At 45.1% G+C, this 23,925-nt stretch overlaps 1 protein-coding gene across 3 annotated transcripts in view; it reads left to right on the top strand.

Annotated features, from left to right (window-relative positions):
* Positions 1–21,595, top strand: part of Abcc4 (ATP binding cassette subfamily C member 4) — a 219,068-nt gene extending 197,473 nt beyond the window's left edge. For all 3 annotated transcript variants that reach the window (XM_029541572.1, XM_021203338.2, XM_029541573.1), the window contains exons 28-31: positions 3,831–4,003; positions 4,642–4,747; positions 13,814–13,948; positions 19,932–21,595. In XM_029541572.1, the coding sequence (XP_029397432.1) occupies positions 3,831–4,003; positions 4,642–4,747; positions 13,814–13,948; positions 19,932–20,039 (522 nt within the window). In that variant the 3' untranslated portion in view covers positions 20,040–21,595. The remainder of the gene's footprint in view (positions 1–3,830; positions 4,004–4,641; positions 4,748–13,813; positions 13,949–19,931) is intronic.
* Positions 21,596–23,925: the final 2,330 nt, after the last annotated feature.

Genomic DNA, 23,925 nt, shown 5'->3' with positions numbered 1-23,925 from the left:
GGCAAACAGGGAACCCGAGCCCACGGGTTCACTTCAGGGTCCTTCAGAGAGCGCCACTGTTTTTATATCCTCGTAACAGCTGGAAGTAGAAGGAAGACGTGAACCATTTCTTATGCCCCCCTGTTTCACACCCCGCTTCCTCTCTTGAAAAGGGGAGCACCAGAGATAGAAAATGGGATTGGCATTCAGACAGGAAACATTTCTGTGAATATTGTTCATTTTGTTGTTTAACTTTCTGGCTATACTGAAGTTGTGTACTCCAGCTAGTCAGTGAAAAGGAGAAGAAATATGGCTACTATTGCTAGAGTACCTAGTGGAGCGTCCTGGGAACAGTGGCCGCTGTGTCAAAAGGCAGAAGTAGTCAATAATGATGGAGCCTGCCAAACGATCATGGCAATTAAACCTGAAAACTGTCTCTGTCTTAGGTCAGCCTGAGCTAGAGCAGATCGGGAAGAACAGGGAAGTCTGTGGGCATCAGCGTCATCTAACGATGTCCCAGACGGGGCGATCGACTAGGATTCCATGTGTCTCCTTGTCCAGGGGGACACCGTGGAGGAGCAGAAACCTGAGCATCAGTGAGATATCCATTGCGGAGCGTGTCTCTCGGCACTTCCTCTGCACGCAGCCCTGCATTTCCTGGAATAGAGTCCCCAGTTCTTCACACACAGCCCATCTCCTCAAGCCCTGCATTTCCTGGAATAGAGTCCCCAGTTCTTCACACACAGCCCATCTCCTCAAGCCCTGCATTTCCTGGGCGTGGCTCCCCTTTCCCCCTTTACTCATAGCTTCATTCTGTGAAGGCATATCCATCTCTTCTCTTTGTGTACACAGTGGGCTTTCTTGATGTAAAGTCAGTAACCTGTCAACTACTTTATTGTTGCTATGGTGCAACACTCTGGTGAGAAGCATCTTACAGAAGGGGGTTCCAGAAGGATAGAGCCTATCAGGGTAAGGGAGGCATGCAACAGAGAGCAGGAGCCGGAACCCGTGTGCTCACTCTCTCATCCATGCACAGGAAGCAGATAGAAAGATAACGGGAAATGGGATGAGGGGAGAAATCCCTGGAGCCCACCCGCAGGGACTACCTCCACCACAGCTATACCTCCTGAAGGATCCATATCCCCCCTAAACACTACCAACAACCAGGGACCAAGTGCTCAGATACAGGAGCCTATAAGGGACATTTCTCATTCAGACCCCCAGAGAGTACAAATAGCATAGAGCATCCCTGTCAATCATTCTGGGACCTCTTCCTGTGGTGTGCCCAGCAGGGAGATTACGTGTGATGATAACCTCGGAGACTTTTACAAATATTTACAATTTTGTTGTATTTTCCCTATTGTTCCCAACTTAAAATATAATCCGAACTGTTCCGTACTGAAACAAATAGTTTAGAATACTATAGTTGGATCAACTTTCCTGAAATTATAATTTTTAAATGCTTTCCCTGTTCTGAGTATCACCGCTGTGATAACCTGGGGCCAATTAATTTTCATAAGCGATATGTATCTTTTACAATCATTTAATAATGTGATTGTATTCTATATAAAAGCATATTCATATGAATTTATTTTCTAACTTGTAGAAACAAGTGTGGATGAGACATTCTTATGTCTCCGTCATAGGTTTGAACAGTTATTTCTTGAGAGCTTATTACAGATTCCTAAGCTATTAGATAGTCATCGAGATAGACATGACACTCCCACTTGGAACTGAAATTCTTGTGGAGAAGTTAGGGCACCACCAAATGCATGCCAGATTAAGACTGATAAATGCAATAAAGAAAAACAACATGAAGAGACCTGGATGAGGCTATGACTAGAAACAGACGATGCCGATTGATCTCTTTGTAGCACGCACCGCTCTAAATACTCACACGCACTGACTCATTCTGAGCAAAGGCTAGTGAAGATGGGCGTCTGGACTGTGTCTCGTTGAGTCTCATTTGCAGGTGGGAAAGCCATGACAGGGAGAAGTCAGGAACTTGTCCTTGGGAGAGCCAGGCAGGACTTAAGCCCCGGTGTCACAGGTTGATGCTTTTCATCTTACAAATCTGGGGTAGGGAGATAGCTCAGTTGGCAACGGGCTTCCTGCCAAGCCTGAGGATCTGAGATCAAGCCCCAGAGCCCACTCTTCAGTCTGCTGCTCTGTCACTGAAGTGTCCTGACCCTTTGTTCTGAATCTCTTGAGGATAACCCCGAGTTTGGCCCATGTTCAGTAAAATTTCTCCAGAAGAAATATTCATAGGCCTGAACCACCGCCCAGTGATGTAGTCTGATATCTTATGACTCGAGTTCTTCAAAGGTAGATTACTAAAAGCACACCAAGAAGATCTCATGGTGTGTTCTCCTTCCCATGGGTTGCCATTCACTGTAGGGCACCTATGAAGTTGGAGTAAATTCATTTCATAGCTTTAGTGATAGCAGACTGAACTTAGGAGGAACACACTCCAGGACTCCTGACATTGAAGAAGTGTGTCCCAGTCGTTGGCGCTTCTTCAAACTTTTCTGATTAATTAAAATCTTCTAAAATGGTAGGGTACCTACAGGATCGTTTCTTCAGGGGCCAACCTTCCTACAACAACTCCCATGAAGAATGCCTATTGGCAAATTTGATCATACTTTACATTTATGTAAATTATTTGCATAAATTACATTTATGAAAATGACATTATATAAACATATTTTACATTTTCTGTAGTATATTGCATATATGGGAAGAGCTTCGATTCTGAGACTTCCACAATTTGGGGGCAGAGGATCTTGGTGGATGTCATGTAGCAGGAAGTGAGTTAGGTTGGTAGGGTGGGTGGCTCTGAGATGAACCAACTTCAATGAGGTATAATTTAGCTGTCAGGAAGTGGCCCCTATAGAAATGTGGGTCAGTGATTTTAATAAATTTGTAACATTATGGGTCATCACAGTGATTAGGGTTTTTATCTGTCACCTCATTATAGTTAACCTCCATGACTCTCAGTCACTAATCTGTCCTGTGTTTTGTCTCTGTGAACTCTTAAAGCTATCTCTTAACTAACCATTAAGAAGGGACATTTTTAGGACATTATGTAGATGGCTCATTAGCTAAGGGCACTTGTTGCTATTACAGAGAACCCACATTCTTTTCCATACCAGGCAGCTCACATTGCCTGTAACTATAGCTCCAAGCATCTGATGCCCTCTTTATGCCTTTATGGGCAGCTGCATTCTCCTGCATAAACATAGACACGTAGACACACACAGAGAGACACACAGACACAGGCACACACACACAGAGGCACATATACACACACAGGCACACACATACACACATATAGATAAACACACAGACATACACATAGATATACACACAGACATACAGGCATATACACACAGAGACACACATACACAGGCACACACACACACAAAAAACGTAGATACACACAGACACACACATACATGCACACACACATACACACAGACACACACACATGCACACAGATGTACACACAGGCACACAGGCACACACACACACACACAGAGACACATGCAGGCACACACACATAGATACACACACAGGCACACACATACACATACCGAACACAATTTAAAAAGCAAAATTAAATCTTGTCAAAGATATGTCCCCTGTCTTGCCCTGTTTTACCTAGGGGGTAGTCTTCCATGACACATTTAACATACTTAAGCCGTGTTACTCATGACCCAGGACCAACAGACCATGCTTATCACCGCCATCCTCACGAGGCTTCTAGGAAGAAGTACTCCAGAGATTACCATGAAGATAATTTGTCTAATAGTTCATTTATAAAAGCGTCATCCTTCTGTCTACATCTGTAGGTACAACTTAAAGAGGCCATTGAAGATCTTCCTGCAAAAATGGATACTGAATTAGCAGAATCTGGATCCAATTTCAGTGTTGGACAGAGGCAGTTAGTGTGCCTTGCAAGGGCAATTCTAAAGAAAAACCGAATATTGATCATTGATGAAGCAACTGCAAATGTGGACCCAAGGTACAGAGCCAAGGCTAACACAAATGTGCTGTTGAGTGGGAGTTCTAGGTGTGGCTCACAGGAAAGATTTGATGGCACTAAGGGATGTCTGGATGTATCAACCCTTCAGATGTATGGTGCACTAGTGGCTCGTGTGCAGAATTACTTGTATATTTTGTAAAATCATCTTCTGGCTTTGTATATCTCAGTATGTACATGCAAATACTGCAGAGTCCAGCATCTAAAACCCTCTACCTCCAAGCGTTCAGCCTCAAGCATTCGGCTGTTCAGAAAACAGGTGCTGAGCTGTTATCCTAGGCCTCCCAAGTGAGTTAGATTCCTAAATTCCAAATCTTTGTCAACCAGTTTAGAGGAAGAAGAATCATTCGTGTTGCTTCTAACTAAACTGTTTAGATTCTAGCTCTCTAAGAGGGGAGGGTGTATAGGAGAGGTTGTGCATACCTGTAACCAGAGCGTCTGGAAGCCTAGCATAGAAGGCTCTGGGGCTCAAAGCCACCTGAATGGCACGGTGTGTTCAAAGCCAGCCTGAGCTCTCTAAAATAATAGGGATGATAATAAAGGATTTTTACAAATGTTGTTGAGGGTCATGTGACCTTTCTCCATCTTTGCTGACTTGAGTGTGACCTCTGTGATTCCAGAACCGATGAGTTAATACAACAGAAGATCCGGGAGAAGTTCGCCCAGTGCACAGTGCTCACCATTGCTCACAGACTGAACACCATCATTGACAGTGACAAGATAATGGTGAGTCCTGCCCTGATGGTGCCCACAGATGCTCACACCACTGTCCACTTATCCTTCCTTCTAACAAACAATAGGAACCCCCAGTAAGCAAAGTCCTGGCTAATCCTTCTGCTGCCAGCAGTACCTCAAGTGCTTACGTGGGCATGGAGTCCTACTATGCATCTGCCTTTGGTGTGCTCCTTTATATACTATCTGTTCACAAGTATTTGCAGGACCATCTTAAGATGAATTACGCCCCAATGAAATGTCCCAAACCAGTGCATCACAATATTGCTACATACTCCGTGGTAGTAGGACAGCATTATTTTGTGCATGCCACTTGTCTTAGTGTTTCTATTCCTGCACAAAACATCATGACCAAGAAGCAAGTTGGGGAGGAAAGGGTTTATTCAGCTTACACTTCCACATTGCTGTTTATCACGAAAGGAAGTCAGGACTGGAACTCAAGCAGGTCAGGAAGCAGGAGCTGATGTAGAGGCCACGGAGGGATGTTCCTTACTGACTTGCTTCCCCTGGCTTGCTCAGCCTGCTCTCTTATAGAACCCAAGACTACCAGCCCAGAGATGGCACCACCCACAATGGGCCATCACTAATTGATCACTCATTGAGAAAATGCCCCACAGCTGGATCTCATGGAGGCATTTCCTCAAGGGAGGCTCCTTTCTCTGTGATCACTCCAGCTTGTGTCAAGCTGACACACAGAACCAGCCAGTACACCACCCTTGTCACGGCTTCCCGGATCAGAAATCAGTCTTCCTGGGATTGGGGAAATGGCTGGGTAGTCGTGAGCTCTTGTGCTGGGTAGTTTTTTGTCACACACTACTCTTGCAGAGGACTTTGACCTCACTTCCCAGTACCCGAATGTAGAGGAAGAGGAAGGTTAAGTGTGGTTATCATCGGGTTCTTCCTAGTTTGCTCTCTGTTGCTCTGGGAAACGCCAGGACCAATTGCGCCTTAGAATAATGGTTTATTTCATTTCATCTTAATACTTTATGGTCCATCACTGGGAGAAACCAGGGCAGAGACCAAAGCAGAAGCTGTTGAGGAATGTCCCTCACTGGTTCATTCTCCACAGCTTGCTCAGTCTGCTTTCTTATACAGCCCAGGCCACCTGCGTGACCCATAGGTCCTAGGAATGTTCCATGGGGCTCACTCACCAACCCACAGCAGGGAAGGACAGAGTCTATCAGAAATGTCAAACGATCATCTCTAACTCTAGCCAGTCACTATTTAACCCACGCGTGGGTATGTAGGTAGGAACATCTAGTTCTTGAGTACCCCTTCACCTCTGTTGTTGTCAGTGGTAGTATTTGCCTTGCTAGTGTCTCCCAGTAAATCTTCAGGGCCTGTTTTTCCCTCATTATCTACATCTTTATCCTCAGTGTGGTTTGACACAGCAGGTTACAATCTGGCCCTTCCCTCCCTTCCTGGCCTCACCCCACTGCACTGTCCCTCTCTCTGCTACGGAGGATGAAGCCACGGTGGGTGGTGTTCCCCTTGTCCTTCGGCGCGTGGCTGCTGTCTTTCTCCCTCCTGAGTGTTGGCAGCTTGGACTGAGGCTAGCAGTGTGGAGAGAGAAGTGAGTGGATTTGGGTGAGGTGGCAAACAGCGGGAGGAGAGAGGAGTCTGTGCTGGTTTCCAAGGTGATCACGCAAGCCCTGGGATACGTGGGTGAGACCCGGGTGAAGTCAGCTCGGGAAGGGCTGTCTTTGAACACGTGACCTTGCGTTTCCCTGTGTCGCTGGCCCTCCCCCTCAGCACTCTAGTGTGGGGAAGTCTTCAGATCACGTCCCCTGGCCATGGAGATATTAGAGACAAAGCAACATCAGAGGAGATTCCCCCAAGAAGTGGAAATACGATCAGTGGAGCCGCTTTCTGTTGTAAGAATGGCACGGGTTCCCAGCTTAGGGGACCCAAAAGACGTGCATCCTCTTCTTTCAAAGATGGGGGCTTAGATTCTGATAGATCCAGCCAGGGTGAAGCTTCTGATGTATTTTAGAACTTCTGATCATCCCACGACGAATTTCAACTTGGTAGAACACCAGTGTGCCTGACAGTGCTTCTGTGACTATAACAACCCCCCCCCCAAAAAAAAAAAAATCAGCTTTTTAAAAGAAAAGGTTTGTTCGGCTCCAGAATTGGAAGTTTCCGTCTGGAATTATCTGGTTCTGCGGTGAAGTGGTGCATCATGGGAGGATGTGTAACAAGACAGGGCTCTTCAGCCATGGCCAGGGTACCAAAGAGAAAAGGAAGAGCCAAGATCCCACAGGCCCCACCCATCAAGGGCACAACGACATTGTCCTAAAAACTCCCAATAGGCCCCACCTCTTAAAGGTTCTACCGACTCCCAGTTAGCAACACTACGACCACTAAGCTTTGAACTTTGGAGACTTTCGGGATCAAATTGCAGTGGGTATTCTTTGTCTAACCTTTAAATTTTGAAGCAGTTTTTGCTTGAGAAATGCCCATTCCTCTTGTAGAAAACAAAGAGTTCCATCCTGTTGTTCCAAAGCATTATAGACATACGCATGTGTCTTAGCTACCGCTCTTATTGCTATGAAGAGACACCATGACCAAGGCAGCTCTTAGAAGGGAAGCATTTAACCTGGTCGGCTGGCTTACAGTTTCAGCGTTTTTGATCATCATGATGGAAAGCAGGTAGGCATAGTGCTGGAGCAGTAGCTGAGACCTTTACACCCTTCTGCAGGCTGAGGCGGGTGAGGATAGGGGAACTGGGCCTGGTGTGGGCTTCGAGGTTTCAGAAATAACAAAGCCACACCTCCTAATCCTTCTCAAATCTGTCCACTATTGAGGGACCCAGCTTTCAAACCTATAAGCCTATGGGGGCCATTCTCATTCAAACCACTACAACACTCCATTCAGCTGCAAAGCCTGATGTGCCAGAGGCCAGAGGCCAGGGGCCAGGCGCAGGGAGTGGCTAAGGAAGGGATGCTGATGAGGGCCATAAGCAACAGTATGTCCCCATCAAGTTGAGTGATTACAAGTGCTTAAGGTGTAGTGATTATACTTCATTGCTCGGTGAACACTCCACAAGGCGGATGGGAATGATTTTGTTTACTGTGAGTAAATCAAACAAAAGGCTTGTTGGGAAACAACTGTGACCCAATTAATGGCTTTGTTTATGTATTGGCTTTCCAAAGGGATTTTTTTAAAACCAGTTTTGGTTCATTAAGCACCGTTAATGTGTTAGGCTTAGAATTCTATTCTATAAAGATGTTCTCTCAATTTTAACTTTATTAAACACGGTGCTGTAGTGTTTATGACAGCTAATTTAATCACTCTCATTTGCTCAGTTGCCACAAAACAATGGAGCAAGGCTGACAAATTAGAAAACCTCCTACTCCCGATACTGAGCGCTATCTCCACGTTAGACTCGGCTTTCCCTCTCGTTCTTAGGATGAACAAGGGACCTGGCTTCTGCTCCCTTCCTTCGAGTCCCTAGCTTTCTGTTCACACAGCTCTGTGCTCTCCCAGGAGCAAGAGCAAGGAACACTTGACTAGGGGCCACAGCTATTACCGCTGCCTGCGTTAGAGACTGTCCCTGTCTGCCATCAGGGAATTGTAGGGAATTCTGGAGAACCACAGGCTCGGAGACTCGGGTTGTGGCTCTCTGTTGACAGGCCACACTGTGGTCTTATAATCTTTACCTTTCTTCTCAGTTGTTTTCCCAGATAAAGTAAAACCCTGTAACTATAGTCACACACCCAGCTTGATAAGCAGAGCAACTCAGAATTAACCAGACTTTTACTTAAGTCTCTTTTTCACCGTCGTGGAACTTTCCTTTGATGAGCCTCCTTGGCTTAAACTAGGCCACTGAAAAAGGAGAGAAAAGAAAAGAAAATGTCCCATCGGAAATATGCTTACAGTTTCAAGTCCTAAATGTTCTGGGAGCAAATAACGAACATGGCAGTTCAGACTCCAGAAGAAGGATGTAAGCGCGCGAGGCGAGGTGTGAAGATTAAGGTTTACGTATTGCTCTTGCAGAATAGAAGACACATCATTTTATAAAGCAATTTGATTTACTCCCTTAGTCTTTTGTATGGGAGAGCCCTATATTTTAAAACTGCAATCTCCTTTTCTTTTCTGTAATGTCAGGAGTGGTTATGCCCTGTGGATAAACTGGATTAAATTATTTTGAAATGGATCCATCCAATTTTCACATCTGGGACAACTACCCGGACTCTGCCGAGATGGAGGTCTGATAACTCGTTCTTGCTAAGCTTATGTAACTAGCTGACTCACCCAGTATATTTGTCCTTAACCTGCTAGACGGCACCGAGCAATTTGAGGTTGTTGTTCCTGGAGAGATCTGGGGTTGAGCATGGCTATCGAATAAGCATTAATGTGGGATTTGGTTTACAGTTTATTTGCGTCCAGGAAGGGAGGGGACCTAAGCAGAACATTCCAGGAGACTTTTCTTATTAAACATATCAAGAGAAAAATGGAAAACTCACTTTTTTATGCTTGTTTGTTCTGAAAAAATCTAGGTTGTTTGATCACAGTGGCTGAGTATATAAAAGTTGTACGCCTGGCTCTCAACATGCCCCGCCCCCCAACCATATGCATTCAGATGTAACTAACTGCCTGTCCCTCTGTCCTTTCTCTTTCCAAGTGTCTACAGAGCCCGTGCCTTGAGTCTTCCTTTTAAACTCTGTCTTGGCCGCAGCTGTCAGTTTGAAGCATGTGACTTCTGAGTCCTCGTCTTCCATTCTCTATTCCCGCCATCCTGCCTCACCTCTCCCAGTGCATGCTGGACTCTTTCCTCCTTGTCTTCTCACTTCCCCCACCGGTGGGCACGGCCCAGCTGTGCCCCGGGAGTCAAGTCCTTTGACTGGTTTTCTGCCACTCTGCATTGAGAACTTGGTATGCGAGGATGGTGCCAGACTTTGGAGACTCAGCAGTGAATTAGAGAAACCTCGTGAACCTGCAGTGGGGTAGGCTCATGGGATAGGCGGCAGAGCATCTCCACTCAGGGCTGGCGCTGTTTGTGTCCTGAATGCAGCTGTGTCCTCCCATCTGAATTTTCATGTGTCTGTCTGATGAACCTGTTTACTAGTCCACTCTGCCCCGTCCTCCCTGGGGGTCTTCCTCCTCCGGCCTTCCGCTGCCAGCTTGGTGGGGTTTTTTGTTTGTTTGTTTTATCTTTTGTGATGGTTGTTTAAATACCTTCGCCTGTCTTTAAGGACAAGCTCTGTGAAGGTTCCTTCTTTGCCTCTTGCACAGTAACTACTTAATGGCACAGATCACTAAGTGTGTGTTAACGCGCTGAGTGAAGGCACAGCTTTGAGATCACCGGAATTGTCTTCCCATGCATTTTACCCGCATGTAACTCGTTCATTATTGATCCTGAAAAGGGGAATAAAAATTGTTGTTTTCATTTGGGGCTATATACCATGCCCACAGGATATTATATAAGTCCTCGGTGTGATAAAATTGCACTGGACTGATCAGGCGACAAGTTTCTGATTAGAGTGTGTTTTCTTGAGTCAGGCAGAGTTATATTATCCAAATGAGGAGGGATGATAAAAATTGTTTTCATTTCTCCTTGCTGTTCCTTTACATCTGATAATAAATGTTATATTCTAGACACCCAGATGGGCATGAGTCCCAGTGCCGTTGCCTCTGGCCAGGGCCAAGTCACGTAACTTTGTCTGACGGTCAGTGTTCATGTCAGATAGGGAGCATGCGACCAAACATCATGTTCTTTTCTGAGGAGTCTCCCTTCCTCAGATGGTGCCGTTGTGCGATGGATGGTAAGGCAGATGTTAACTTACTTGTCCCAGGTGTGGTGGCTCACAGCTGTGACCCCAGCACTGGAGACACAAGGGCAGAAGGAACTAGCAACTGCAAGTCCCAGCTTTGCTCTGTTACTAGTGAGCGTGAGCCAGTGTGAGCTGCAGGACAGCCTGCCCTGTGGTTTGTTTTGGATGTGCTTGTTTACTTGTTTTATGTGTATGTTCCTGTTGTCTGCATGATTGTCTCTGTGCCTGTGGAGGCCAGAAGAGGGCAATGGAGCCACTGGGGCTGGAGTTATAGCTATTGTGTGCTGTCATGTGGGTACTGGGAATTAACCTAGAGTCCTCTGGCAGGGCAGCCTGTGCTCCTAACTACTGAGCCATCTCTCCAGGCAGGATCCTTGTCTTTTAAAAACACAACAAAACTATGCCATGCAGAGATTTCTCTTTTGTCACTAATCTCACTGGACCACGTTTTTGCTACATGGCACTTACATATCAGGGCCTGCCACCCCCAGTTCTTAGTTCATTCGTTTATTTGGTGTGATAACATCCTAGTTCCTTTTTAAATACTCTGTGTGTGTGTGTGTGTGTGTGTGTGTGTGTGTGTGTGTGTGTAGAAACTGAACCTAGGCTGAGCTACACTCTAACCCTGTGATAAAGCACGTCAAAACCACACTTAAAAAGCCTGTTGTAGTTTACATTTTGAAAGTGTTATGCAAATTGTTCAAACGTTCTAGGGCTAGGGATGTATCTCTTCCTTGTTGAGGGTCACTTTGCTTGAATGACACCTGAGCTCACTCTCTACCAGAAAAATAAATAATTATCACCATTCTGTCATACGCCTCCAAGTGAAAACTATCCAGCTGGGCTGGACACATGGCTCCGTGGTTAAGAGCATATGCAGCCTTTGCAGAGGACCTGAGTTCGATTCCCAGCACCAACATGGGGTCACCCACAACCACTGGCGACCTCAGCTCTCAGGAGATTCAGCCTCTCTGACCTCTGTGGACAACTACAAATGCTTGTGCATGCCCATGCATGCACGCGAATACATGCACGTGCACACACACACACACACACACATACATGGACACACACAGGGACACATCAATACACACATAGACACACACAGGGATGCACATATACACACAGACACACATACATACATACATATACATAGATATACGTATATACATGGATACATGGGTGTACACATGCACATGGACACATATACATATTTAGAAATATTTATAAATTTAAAAATATTTATTTTTAAATCATTAAACTTCTCAACCAACTAAAGTACAAATTATTAAGTTGTTAATACTGAGAAGGCAGAAAGTACTTTCTTTTTTATCAGTGGTCTTTCTGCCACCTCTGTTGTAAATCCTCCTGACTTCTGAGAGTGTTTGCTGACTGTGCCTTTACAAATGCACACTTCTTTGTCACTTTTTGATGTCTGCCATTTGTGTTTCAGACCCTGTGGGAAGGGGAAAGACCCATCTTACATGTTAATACATTCAGTAGGAAGTTAGAAGGGGACAAAAGAGCAGTTGTTATAAATTCAGGCAGTCGGGCTGGAGAGATGGCTCAGCAGTTATAGGCACTGACTGCTCTTCCAGAGGTCCTGAGTTCAATTCCCAGCAACCACATGGTGGCTCACAACCATCTGTAATGGGATCTGATGCCCTTTTCTGGTGTGTCTGACGACAGCTACAGTGTACTCATATAAATAAAATAAATCCTAAATTCAGGCAGTCTGTTACAGTCAGAGAACTCAAGATCTACCTCAGAACTGTGATTTTAAGTTTACTTTTTGCTTTTGCAGAATAGAAAGTTCATCATTTTGTAAAGTAAGTTGGCTCATTTACTTAGCCTTTAGCAAAGGAGAGAACTGCGTTTCAAAATTGTGATTTCGCCCTTCGTTAACGTCAGGAGGAGTGGCTATGCCCTGTAATGCAATGCTTAAGTAAAATTACACATTCGGGGCCTCTAAATTGACATGCCAAATTATAGGACATTCTAATTATTATGTGGATGTGACAGATTCAATTATTCTTGAACTCTTTTGAGAAAGCAGCCCTTAGCAACAATTCACAGTAGTAAACAAAAGATTAACAGAAAGAAAAAAAAAAATGCCCTTTAGGGGACTCTATAAATGTTTCCGATTAAATACCATGGGCCAAATTAACTGTAATATCTAGATACGGAAAAACAACCCCAGCCCTGCATAGAGTTCCAGTGGATTCTCCTGAGACGAATTTACTCTAAACACAGCCCAATGAAGAGCAGAGTAAGTTCCACCTGTGCGGGGCTGTCTCCCTCGGTGTGTGCGTCATTTGGGCCAGCTGTCTCCAACTCTCTCTTCTGTCTGAAACCATTAACCAAAGCCACTAATAAGTGGACGAGCGCCTCCCTCCACCTCTCCATTCCCAGAGTACACCAATGAGCCATCAGCTGGCTGCAAGGCCGGTGGCTAAAGGGAGAGAGAAGGAAGCCAGAAAGGGAAGCTCAACAGAGACGCGGCCCTTCAGACCGGGCTGTCTCCTCGGCTCCGCGGACTTGAGGTCATCAGAATTCTGAGCTCAGTGTGTGTCTCAGTTACGTCCTTAGTCTTATCCAGAGAGAAATTAGATTTCTATCGTTTTCTTCTGTGCACAGCAGTGCTGAAGCCGCTTCTCTGTCGTTGACTGGGGTGGACTGTAGGATACAACTCATCAGGCTTGGAGTCCCCCTCCCCTGCTGTCAGCTCTCTCCCCCCATTCCTCCCCTCCCCCGTCAGCCCTAAAGACCTCTGGAATCGCTTCTCCCACCAGCTACTGTCCAGATCCTATCCACCCAGCTTGGTGATTTACTCTCAAGCCACTGTTGCTTGGCTCTTCTGACATGACCCATGTTCTAATAAACAGGTTGGTTTTCTTCAGTCCATACATTCCTTAACTTTGCATGTCCGTATATGCACCCCTCCAAGCTCAGAGTCTGAGGGTTTTAAAGCACTAACCGACTCCCCTAGCAGCCTTGGCAGAATGCATAGGGCAGCAGACAGCTGAGCACCCCTGTAATAATAGTCTAGAACTTTCATTTTTCTAACTTCCCTGTAACATTAAAATAATAAAAGGTCAGGTTGGCCTTTGTTTGCTTTGTAGCTCGGGGTAATCAAACCTTTCAGGGATCCTCCAGGCTGCCACCCAAATAGATCGGCTGTATTCTCCCTGGCCCCGCCCCTTTCCGAAGCATTGTCTGTGTGATAATATAGTGCTGCAAGACATTGTGTGTCTCAGTGGGCTTCTTTTCTGCTGATCCCCAGGTTTTGGATTCAGGAAGGCTGAAAGAATATGATGAGCCATACGTTTTGCTGCAGAATCCAGAGAGCCTCTTTTACAAGATGGTTCAGCAGCTGGGCAAGGGTGAAGCCGCTGCCCTCACCGAAACAGCAAAACAGGTGAGTTGGCCCGGCAGTCTTAATTACAGTGTGTCTCACCCATTCCCTCCTCACCATTTGGCACCAGGGGTCTGGCAAAAAAAAAAAAAAAAAAAAAGCACTGTGTGCCCTTTTCAATTATAAGCCTCAGGAGACAAAGCTTCAACACGTCTAGGGTTGAAGTCAGGTCTACCAGGACTTGGCAGGAGCAACCGGGGAAGGTGTGTGCACATGTGCACGTGCAAGCAGGCGTGCCCAAGAGGGAGTGAGCCCTGACAGCAGACTCATTACATTTCTTTCTCATTGATGCTTGACACACTGCAATGCTGGTATTGTTGGGATACATCAGGAAGTTAGGTTAAGGTGAACATGGAATATGTTTGTTATAAAAAGGGCTACCAGAGAGACGTCGAGGCTGCTCCGCTCTTTTCCTTAAAATTCGTAAAGAATACTATTATCGCTTGCTCCTGCCTGTCTCCATAAACCTTTGTTGAGTTTTGGGTCCAAAGAAACCTTTGGTTTTCTGCTCCTACCTTCTAGAGAAGGTAAATTCTCAAACGGGATGTATCCAGAGTTGATTACACCTCAAGCTATGGCCTAGTGCGTGGAGTGGAAAGGCTTTAAGGACACTCGGGTTGCGTGGGAGCTTTCCACCCATGGGTGTCTTGGGTAACTGCACTCTGGTTTAAGGGACTTACTGTCATACAGCTGTAACAGTAGGCGCCACAATACAGGTGTGGCTTTTGACCTTCATTCCTTTCTATATTTCTCAGATTTCTCAACAATATAGGCAGAATAAAATTGCTTGGGGTTGTGCAACATCTTAAGTATCTATTAAAGAAAACAGAACAAGAAACCACGTCTTAGCGTCCTGCCAGCCATGGGTGAGCAGTCACACCTAAACCCTAGGCTCCCCCCTAAACCCTAGGCCCCCCTTTTACCACCGTAGCAGCTCATTACAAGTAGGGGCTGGAGAGATGGCTCATTAGTTAAGAGCATTTGCTCCTCAGTCATGCGGGCCAGAGTTTGGATTCCAGAACTCACGTAACAAGCAGGCATCCCACTCAGACGTCGTGTGCACACCCCACAGACGTCCCTAATCACGCAGATGCACCCTGACACACGAATAAGTCAAGTCAATTTTAAAACTGATAAGTTAATGGGTTGAGTGTATATAAAAGTGTTGTGTACGTGTGAAGAGTGTGTGAGCATACCTTCAGCCATCGGTGATAACAACAGAGAAGGCCAGTGAGTGAGCTGTGATGGTGACGGCGATGGGGACGAGGCGGTGATGCTCATTAGATGCAGTGCTCTGGGCTATGGTCCAGGTTCTCTGAACTTTATGAATGCTTAGGAAGCTGTGGCTTAGAGAACAGAAAGGAAGTACCCAGAATCACAAAGCTAGTAATTGGAAGCCATGTGTTTTAAACTGTACTTCACGTTGTGGACAAGGTGGAAGACATCTTGAGGCAGCAAAGCATATAAGGCATTTTACAAACGCCAGAGGATTTAGAAATGAAAACAGAAGTTGGAACAGAGTTCAGGACCAAGCTTCCACTCCTGGCAATGGCAGGAGCATCACCCAGGTTCTCCTACGTAGCTTTTGAGATTAAATGATTTGACAACTGTTTTTAATAACCAGCCTAGCAGATGATAGATGCCAAGGGTACAGAATTTTTTTATGTGCACATGTGTGCTTGTTCATAAGAGTGTGCACATGCATGATATTAACTATAACAGTTGTAACTAACATCAGAACTAACATAATTATGCTAATTGCAATATAAATATAATTATCCATACCTCAGGTTTTTTTGCACAGTTAGCTCCCATCAAAGCTCTGTTTCATACATATAGTTTACAGTTTAGGTTTGATTTCCTTTTTATCACAAATTATTTAAGAGGAACATCTGCTAGTAATATAATAGTTTTCTACTTTAGTTAACGTTTACACCGTCATTGTTCTGTGGTAATTAATGCTTTTTATCCTGCCAGCTTACTTGAAATAACTCTTTCTTGTCCCTGGTGCCCTGGAAATCTTTATAAGAGGTTGTTTTGAGTGCTCTCTCTTAGAAATGATCAGCCTAGTGATTTTCCTTTCATCTGCTTTATTAATTACACTATATGGGTCCTCTGTCCCTACATTAGTTTTTCTCATGTGACTCCTATGTGGAAATGAATGTCCCATACAGACAGTATATGCCTCTGTTTATGGCTCCTCTCACGTTCACTTTGAATATTCTTATTTTTCTCAACTTGCAGATGTTTATAACTTCCGTTATGCGTTATGCTGCCTACAACTCGAGCAGTCTTTCTGTGTTCATGTCAGGCTTTGGGGTTGAATTCTAGCCTTCTCAAAACTGAGGTGGGGCCTTGTTCCCCTTCACCCTGTCCTCATTTGCCTCATTTGCTGTGTATGCCTTCGTCACTAATACCGGAAATGTGCCTTCCATACATGCATGGCGTTGGGTTTCGCCCAGAGATGCAATCCTAGCCTTTTTTACAAAGGGATGGCTTTAACCCATTTGCATTTATCGAAGTCACAGGTATGATTGATGTCTGAAAGGTTCATCATTCTGTGCATTCAGTGCTCTTCATATGTGTGTTACATTACCCTTGTCAAAACCGTTTCTCCTTAAGCTTCTTGAAGTATTAATTCCCAGTTATCCTGCTTGCTCACTCAGTCCCATTTCCACATCTCACTTCGTGCTCCTTTTCCGCAGTAAGTCATCCCCAGGCTGCCCCTTGTAAAACAGTCATTTCTGTCATCTTTTCCTTTTTCTCTTCACTGCTGACCTCCGTGAGTCAGACTTCACCTCCAGGTTTCCAAGCCTCTGCACAGGGGCTTCTGCTGCACTGCACTGTGTTCCAGACGCTTTCCCATATCCATCATCTGCACGCTGAGCATTTCTCGTTATCGGTTTGTCTTGATCCATCCTTGCTTTCACGTATCTATTTTGTGGGCCTGTCTTTTCATTATTGTTACCACTTTTTACTTCTGAATAAAATGTTGTTTGTTTTTTTTTCCCAGTCGTATAGGTGCGGATGGTTGTGGATAGGACATTGTTTCAGATGGCAGTCTATAAACTCTATTTCTCTGAATCTTAGATGTTTAAGGTGATCTCTAAAAGAGTAAGAGTTTGATAATTCATTGCTCGATGATCTAAAAAGCAGGACTAAGGCTCCAATATTCACTTGACAGTAATCCCAGTGGCGAGAATCTAACTAGACCTGCCTTACAGTTGAAGTGCATGCGGCCTTGAGGATCACTGTGAGCGCCAGAGTTCTGCTGGTGGGCAAGGCTAACCTGACAGTCTGGAGCCGGAATGCAGCAGGTCAGGTGGTATCTTACAAATGCAGTGTCAATGAAAGCCACTGCCGTCCTGGTCCACTAGGGGACAGTTGTGTTTCTTTGTGATGTAGAATGTTCTGTTGCCATATATGGTACCTGATGGGCGAGGGAATGGCTGGCCTTGGTTTCAGCCCACATCAGAGAAACTCTGTGAAAAGAATCTAAGCAAAAGGAAGGAAGAAGAACAAAAGATTCACCCCCAGACTTGAGTGTGATGGCAGTGTCTCTCCTTCCCCATGTCCTGGTGAGGCACCGTTACCGTTGGCCACATGAAGAAGCTGAGGAAGAAGAGCCCAGCTAAGGGTTCCGAGTTCCCAGCCAGCATCATCATCATGAGGCTCTAGTACCCCAAGCCCCAGGCACCTCCTAGCCTGCCTTCCTGTCTTCCCGCCTCCCAGGCTACCACATTAACTCCGTTAACAGTGTCTCAACACCAGGCCTGGGGTTCTGCAAAGATCCTATCAGAAGGCCCACAAAAGGGAGTTGGAGCTGAACTGGTTTCATGTTTCTGTTCTGTAGCATTGCGTTCCCCGCACCGAGGGGCTGCTTCTCTGAGCAGCCATCATTAACACACCCAGCACTTAGCTCGGCGTGTTTTCAGCCTGCAGTTTGTAGCCATTAATTAGTTCCTATGAGGTAAGTCTTTGTTATCTCGTTTTTTTTTTTTTTTTTTACAGATGAGGCAGACAGTGTGGAGGGAGGCTAAGTAGATGTTGCAGTATCAGCTGGGTTTTCAGGAGAAAGACGGAGACTGGTTCCTTTTAGCCTAGGCTCAGCCTGCGGCTTGAGGGCCCCATAGGGCAGGTCAGCCATCTTTTGGCTTGATCTCATGTAGACGCTGTGAGACTGGGATCTACAGCTGGTAGAGTGTCTGGCCCAGCACGAATTAATCTCTGGGTTCAGTTCCCAGCCCCGTATTGCTTTTTGTTTTTAACAGACATAGTGATGGTGGCACAGGCCATAATCCCAACATGTGAAGGTGGAGGCAGGTGTTGAGAGTTCAAGGTCATCCTCAGGTCTACGGCAAGTTCAAGGCCAGCCTGAGATACTTGAAACCCTGACTCCCCAAAATTTAAAAAAAAAAAAAAAATAATTTAAGAGAAGATGCTCATTCTTAACCGCGCCATTATCCAGAAAGTACATGGTAGGAAAAATTCGAGTCAGGGATTTTATACACCTGAAATGGTTCTTAGCCATTTTAGTTAACACGTGTGGGTGTGTTGCCTGCATGGATGTGTGTGCATCATGTGAATGCAGTGCCCACAGAGTCCAGAAGAGGGCATCAGGTCCTCTGGAACTGGAGTTACAGGCAGTCATGACTAGCCCTGTGGGAAATACAGAGTCTGTAGGTGGAGATTATGTGAAATTTGACTACACAGACACACCAAAACGAACAGGTTCTTTGTATTAGAGAAATAGTCTCAAGGATGTGCTCCAGTGGGCTCTTTCTTCTTAAGCGACATTTCCTTCATAAATGGAATCTCCCATGTTGGGGTATTTAGGGAGAAGTTTGCAAGCTAGCCAAGGGAGGGTACTTAGCAAGGAAGTAGGTACCAGTGACCTTATAGCCTGGGAAGTCCAGCATTCCCATTGATAACTTTGTGGACAGCACCCACGAGTATAAATCCACAGCTGGGGGTTTGTAAAGTGGATCCAGCATCACGAGACCCAGCTCCTGACATGTGTCAGCTCAGGGAGATGCTGCATTTTCTGTTTTAAAGACTCAAACAAAACTTTCCACGTTCTCCTTTGAAGGGAGAAAAAAAAAATTACATTTGAAGGCCTTTTTCGCGCAAACACATTTGGAGATAAGAGCTCACAAGTCCTGACATTATTTCATTTTGTAATACACATCTGTCAAGGAACCCAGATATGATACAGCCGCTAAAAACTGATGATTGGGGAACAGGGAGACCTGACAGCATTTCATGTCCTTTATGTTCTGATTACACGTTTATCAGAGAGCCCGTATCTCTTCTATTGCAGCTTGGAATTGGCAGAATTCAGGAATTCAAAGGCTTGGCAAAGAGCTGTCCTATTATTTGGTATCATCTTCCATTTGAGAGAAGTCGCCTGGTTGGGTCATTGTTACAGCATTTGCTTCTCTTTTCATTACTGTGGTCCGCTATCCACAGATCGTGGTTCTGTAGGCCCCACGACGGCCTTGCTGCACAAATTAAGTGCCGGGATATTTCATACGTAGAGGCCAGAGTTTCAATGCTTGTCAGTCAGGGTTTGTAATATATAGGGATTACAACCTGAGATTAGCATCCAGGCCCATTGTGCTCATTTTATGCACGAAAATGAGAAACTTCAGTACAGATGCCCGATCGCCTGGCCCCTTTGTCATCCCCCTCCCTCCTGTTTTTAATTTATCTCTGGGTTTTGAGTCAGTGAAATGATTTTGCTTATCAGTTTAATGGCGTGATAAAGCGTATCTGTGAATCAAAGTGATCAGAAGTAAAGTGGATCTCCAAGTTGTTGGGCATTCAGCCCCCCGCCGTGCTGGGGGTTTGGGCCGACATTTAACAGAATGTGTGCTTGCCCGGGCTTCTAATTGCTCCTCAATGGGTGCTCTGATTTCCTGGATGGAAAGAGAAAGGCTTGAAAATTTACTCATGTTCTGTTTTTTTGCCTGCCCCTTTCCCACAGGTATACTTCAGACGGAATTACCCAGATATTACATTCACCAGCCCCGTGGTTATGAACACCTCCAATGGACAGCCCTCGGCCTTAACAATATTTGAAACAGCATTGTGACCACCAGGACGTCATAAAGTCTGTCTTGAAGGTGCTCCCCACCCCGCCAAGGGGCTTGCACTTCGAAGACTACAGCACACCTGGTTTTCGTTCTGCAACAGACCCTTCACAGACGGGAGACTGGTGTCTTTGGATTTCCCCCTCCGAATTTACTCCGTGATTTCGGGTTGTAACAACATGGCCTGTCGTTTTATTTAAAAGTTCCTGCTGTTCTTTACAAATTCAGTTCTGAGGTGCAGGCCACCAACAACAGCGTCTACCAGGTTTTGTGCCTTAACAGACTCAAGGGCTGAAGCCCACTCATTTTATAAGCTGTCACTGTGGGCTGCTTCCTCTTGCCTTAAAAGCACACTCTCCAGGTGTGTCAGGGACTCTGTTTACTTGAAGACCGTGTGCAGTTGCCAGTTTGTCTCCCTGCTTTCTTTGATTTACTCATAACTTCCCCTACAAAGGCCTCTGGTTAAAATAGAACAAGTAAAATTAACAGGATCCACCACCACCACCGCAAACCAAAAAAAAAAAAAAAAATCCGTATAATTTATAAGTAACTTGGCTGAAGAGAGACTATCCCACCACCTAATACATATACAAAAATATATGTCTAAAGTATGGAAGACATTTATGTTGGAAAATCAACTTCTGCTTTCTCAGAATGGGAGACCACGCGGTGGTTAGGCGCCCCTCCCCCTCAAATCCGTGTGAGCCCCTCTGGGCTGCTTGTGCACTGATTGGATCGGCACCGTGAAACTTCCTCTGGACAGCGACCCCCAAATGCATAATATTAATCTCATTTGACTTCTGGTTTATGTGAGCTGTTTGTGAAATCCTTTCACATCAACACCAGAAGCACCGCCCCCCCACCCCCGCTAGTGAAAACCTGAAAATCGTTCCAGTCGTCAGTTGTAGATTCTCAGGATGCTGTGCACAAGCTTTACTCTCTAGAGCCCATCCAGATTAGTTTAGCTCTGACCACTAATGGCAGGTCTTCAGGACCTTGTGATTAGTCAATCAACAAACCATACTTCCTAGGGCCTGATGTACTTCTTGTAACTATAGGTCTGAAATTTTTCTGGGTGGTGGTGGCAAGGGTCTATGTCAGAGTTCAAGTTACTAAAGGTTTTACTGTCACAATTTAAAGGGGACTCTTCATGACCTGTCACAATAAACCATCCTCAAGTTACCTATGTTTGTTTGTTTGTTTGTCTCTGTGTGTGTGTGTGTGTGTGTGTGTGTGTGTGTGTGTGTGTTTACACATCAGGTTTTTAACTGGTTGACAGAACAAAGCCTGTTTTCTACAATGGAACCTTAAAAAGCACACCTACACCAAACCACCAAAAACCACATGGAGCACAGTGACTGACTCTTGGTATTCAGAAGTCTGTAATGAATGTGATAATGTTTAGGCCAGTAAATGATGTACATTCATCCTTTATTGGTAGTCACAGTTTATATTTCAAGAGACTGAGATGCAACGCTGACAATATTAAGATCTGTTTGGATATTTAGAGATGTCTTAATGTGCACATGTTTATGTTTATTTGGTCCTTAGAGATTAAAAACGGTCATACAAATATGTTCCTATTTCATTTCTATTTTTTTTACACCATCACAGGGCAAACCAAAGTCACCTGAAATAAATGACAGTTTCCATCCCCATTCAGAGATCTGTTTATTCTTTGAGGGATTATGATCTGACTCATGTCCTTGCTGGCGAAAGCCAGTGAGCTTTTGTGAGATCAAAAGGTACCTACCACCACCTCCTGTTTCTCTTGGCTCCTTGGCTGTACCAGATTGTCTAAGAGGAGGCGTGGGCTGCAGACAACCTGAAACAGTTGCTCCTGAAGCTGTCAGGTAACTTTCCTTTCCAGAAGAGGAATATTAGCTTACCCCCAAGGCCTGAACAAACATCAAATGGATACAGTTTGTAGGGTTTTGTTTAAAGGTAACTTTTCCATCACACTAACAGGAAGAATCTATTGCTGTTCCATTTAAAGCACTGTTGAATGTTGGTTCTGAGCCTGGGTAACCAGGGCCAGCAACTTTGTCTAGAAACTTGTGAGAAGGGAGGTTCAGGTGGCTTAGATCTACAAGAACCAAACCTGTGTCGTGAGGATTGGTGATCTGATTTAGGAATTATCCCAATTCAGAGAACAAAACGCCTCAGAACTGATGCCATCGAGTCTTAAAAACCCTAAGTGTTCTTAGGACAATCTCAGGGTCCACTCAGAGGTGAGCAAGAGGCTGGAACAGGTGCTTTAGTGAGAGAGCATACGAATGACCAGGAATTGAGAAACGACCGGCTCCCACTGGGTACCAAGAAAAAACACAATGCCATAGTTGGTGGGCGGGCAAAAGACTAAGAGTATCAGCAGTTAGATACCAAGGAAGCAGCAGGAACACTCTTACACTACATGAAGTTATTTATAAAAACAAAAAACAACTATGGCCCAACGAGATGGCTCAGAGGGTAATGGCCTCTGCCTCCAGGCCTGACAGCTTGTTTCCTGTATCCCCCCCTGGGAAAAGGAGAGCTCCAATCCTGAAAGTTGATCTCTGACCTCCCTAGCTTGTACACATGCACACACACACACACACACACACACACCACGAGTAAGTAAATCCTTTAGATAAACATCTAGATGACATTTGCTTGAATGTAGGCCCCCATGATCTGTTCTCTCCCCCGGTGTGCACATAAACGCACTACACACTGTATCAGGGATGTCATCAGGAACATAATTCCAAGTATTTCAGCCTGTAGACAACTGAAATTCTCAGCAGCAGTAGCAGGTGGTGGGACACAGCGATGAAAGCAAGGTACAGGCATAACAGTGAATTTGATAAGCGCCATCGTGTATCAAAGAGTTCTGACCCAAAAGGCCTATGATTCCACTTACACAAAATTTAAAAATGGGAATAAACTGTCATGTACGGAGTCTCAATGGCCCTTATTTTAGGAAGCTAAAGTGCTTGACAGCTGGACAAGATGCACCTTTTAGGGGCAAGAGAGACGGCTCAATGGTTAAGGGCACTGGCTGCTCTTCCAGAGGACCCAGGTTCAACTTCGAGCACCTACATGGCAGTCCACCACCAGTTCTAGAGGATCCAACACATGCTTTAAAAAGGGGCATGGCGGGGACTGGTGAGATGGCTCAGTGGGTAAGAGCACCCGACTGCTCTCCCGAAGGTCCGGAGTTCAAATCCCAGCAACCACATGGTGGCTCATAACCATCCTTAACAAGATCTGACTCCCTCTTCTGGAGTGTCTGAAGACAGCTACGGTGTACTTACATATAATAAATAAATCTTAAAAAAAAGGGGGGGGCATGGCTAGGGTACTTAACCCTCCCACCTACCATGTATGCTGGAGGATGGCTGGACTAGGTAGTGTTTAGAATAATACTAATTAGCCTTTCCTGTTTTTTGTTCCTTTAATGTGCAATACCTTACAACTGGGTTAGCAAAGAGGTTCTGGCAATTATCTATGGGAATGTCATCTTGAGCTCATCAGTCTCCTGACAAACATGGCCAAGTGCAGTGGAGCTGAATCTTCCACAGCTGAGGAAGTATTTCTACCAAGTCCTTAAAATGCAGGGCTATTCTAGGCTTATCTGTAGCCTGGGGCAAACAAAGCATTTGCAACTCTTGGTACTTGAGAAGCCAAGGTCTGTATTTGCCCTAACTGATGTGGTGTATGTATTTTTTCTTTTTTTAAAATTTATTATTATATTCTTTATTTACATTTCAAATGCTATCCCAAAAGTTTCCTATACACCCCCCCGTCCCTGCTCCCCTACCCACCCACTCCCACTACTTGGCCCTGGCCTTCTCCTGTGCTGTGTCATATAAAGTTTACAAGACCAAGGGGCCTCTCTTCCCAATGATG

This window comes from Mus pahari, chromosome 8 (genome assembly GCF_900095145.1).
Source record: "Mus pahari chromosome 8, PAHARI_EIJ_v1.1, whole genome shotgun sequence".
Taxonomy (NCBI): Eukaryota; Metazoa; Chordata; class Mammalia; order Rodentia; family Muridae; genus Mus; species Mus pahari.
This window is presented reverse-complemented; position numbering and strand designations above follow the sequence as displayed.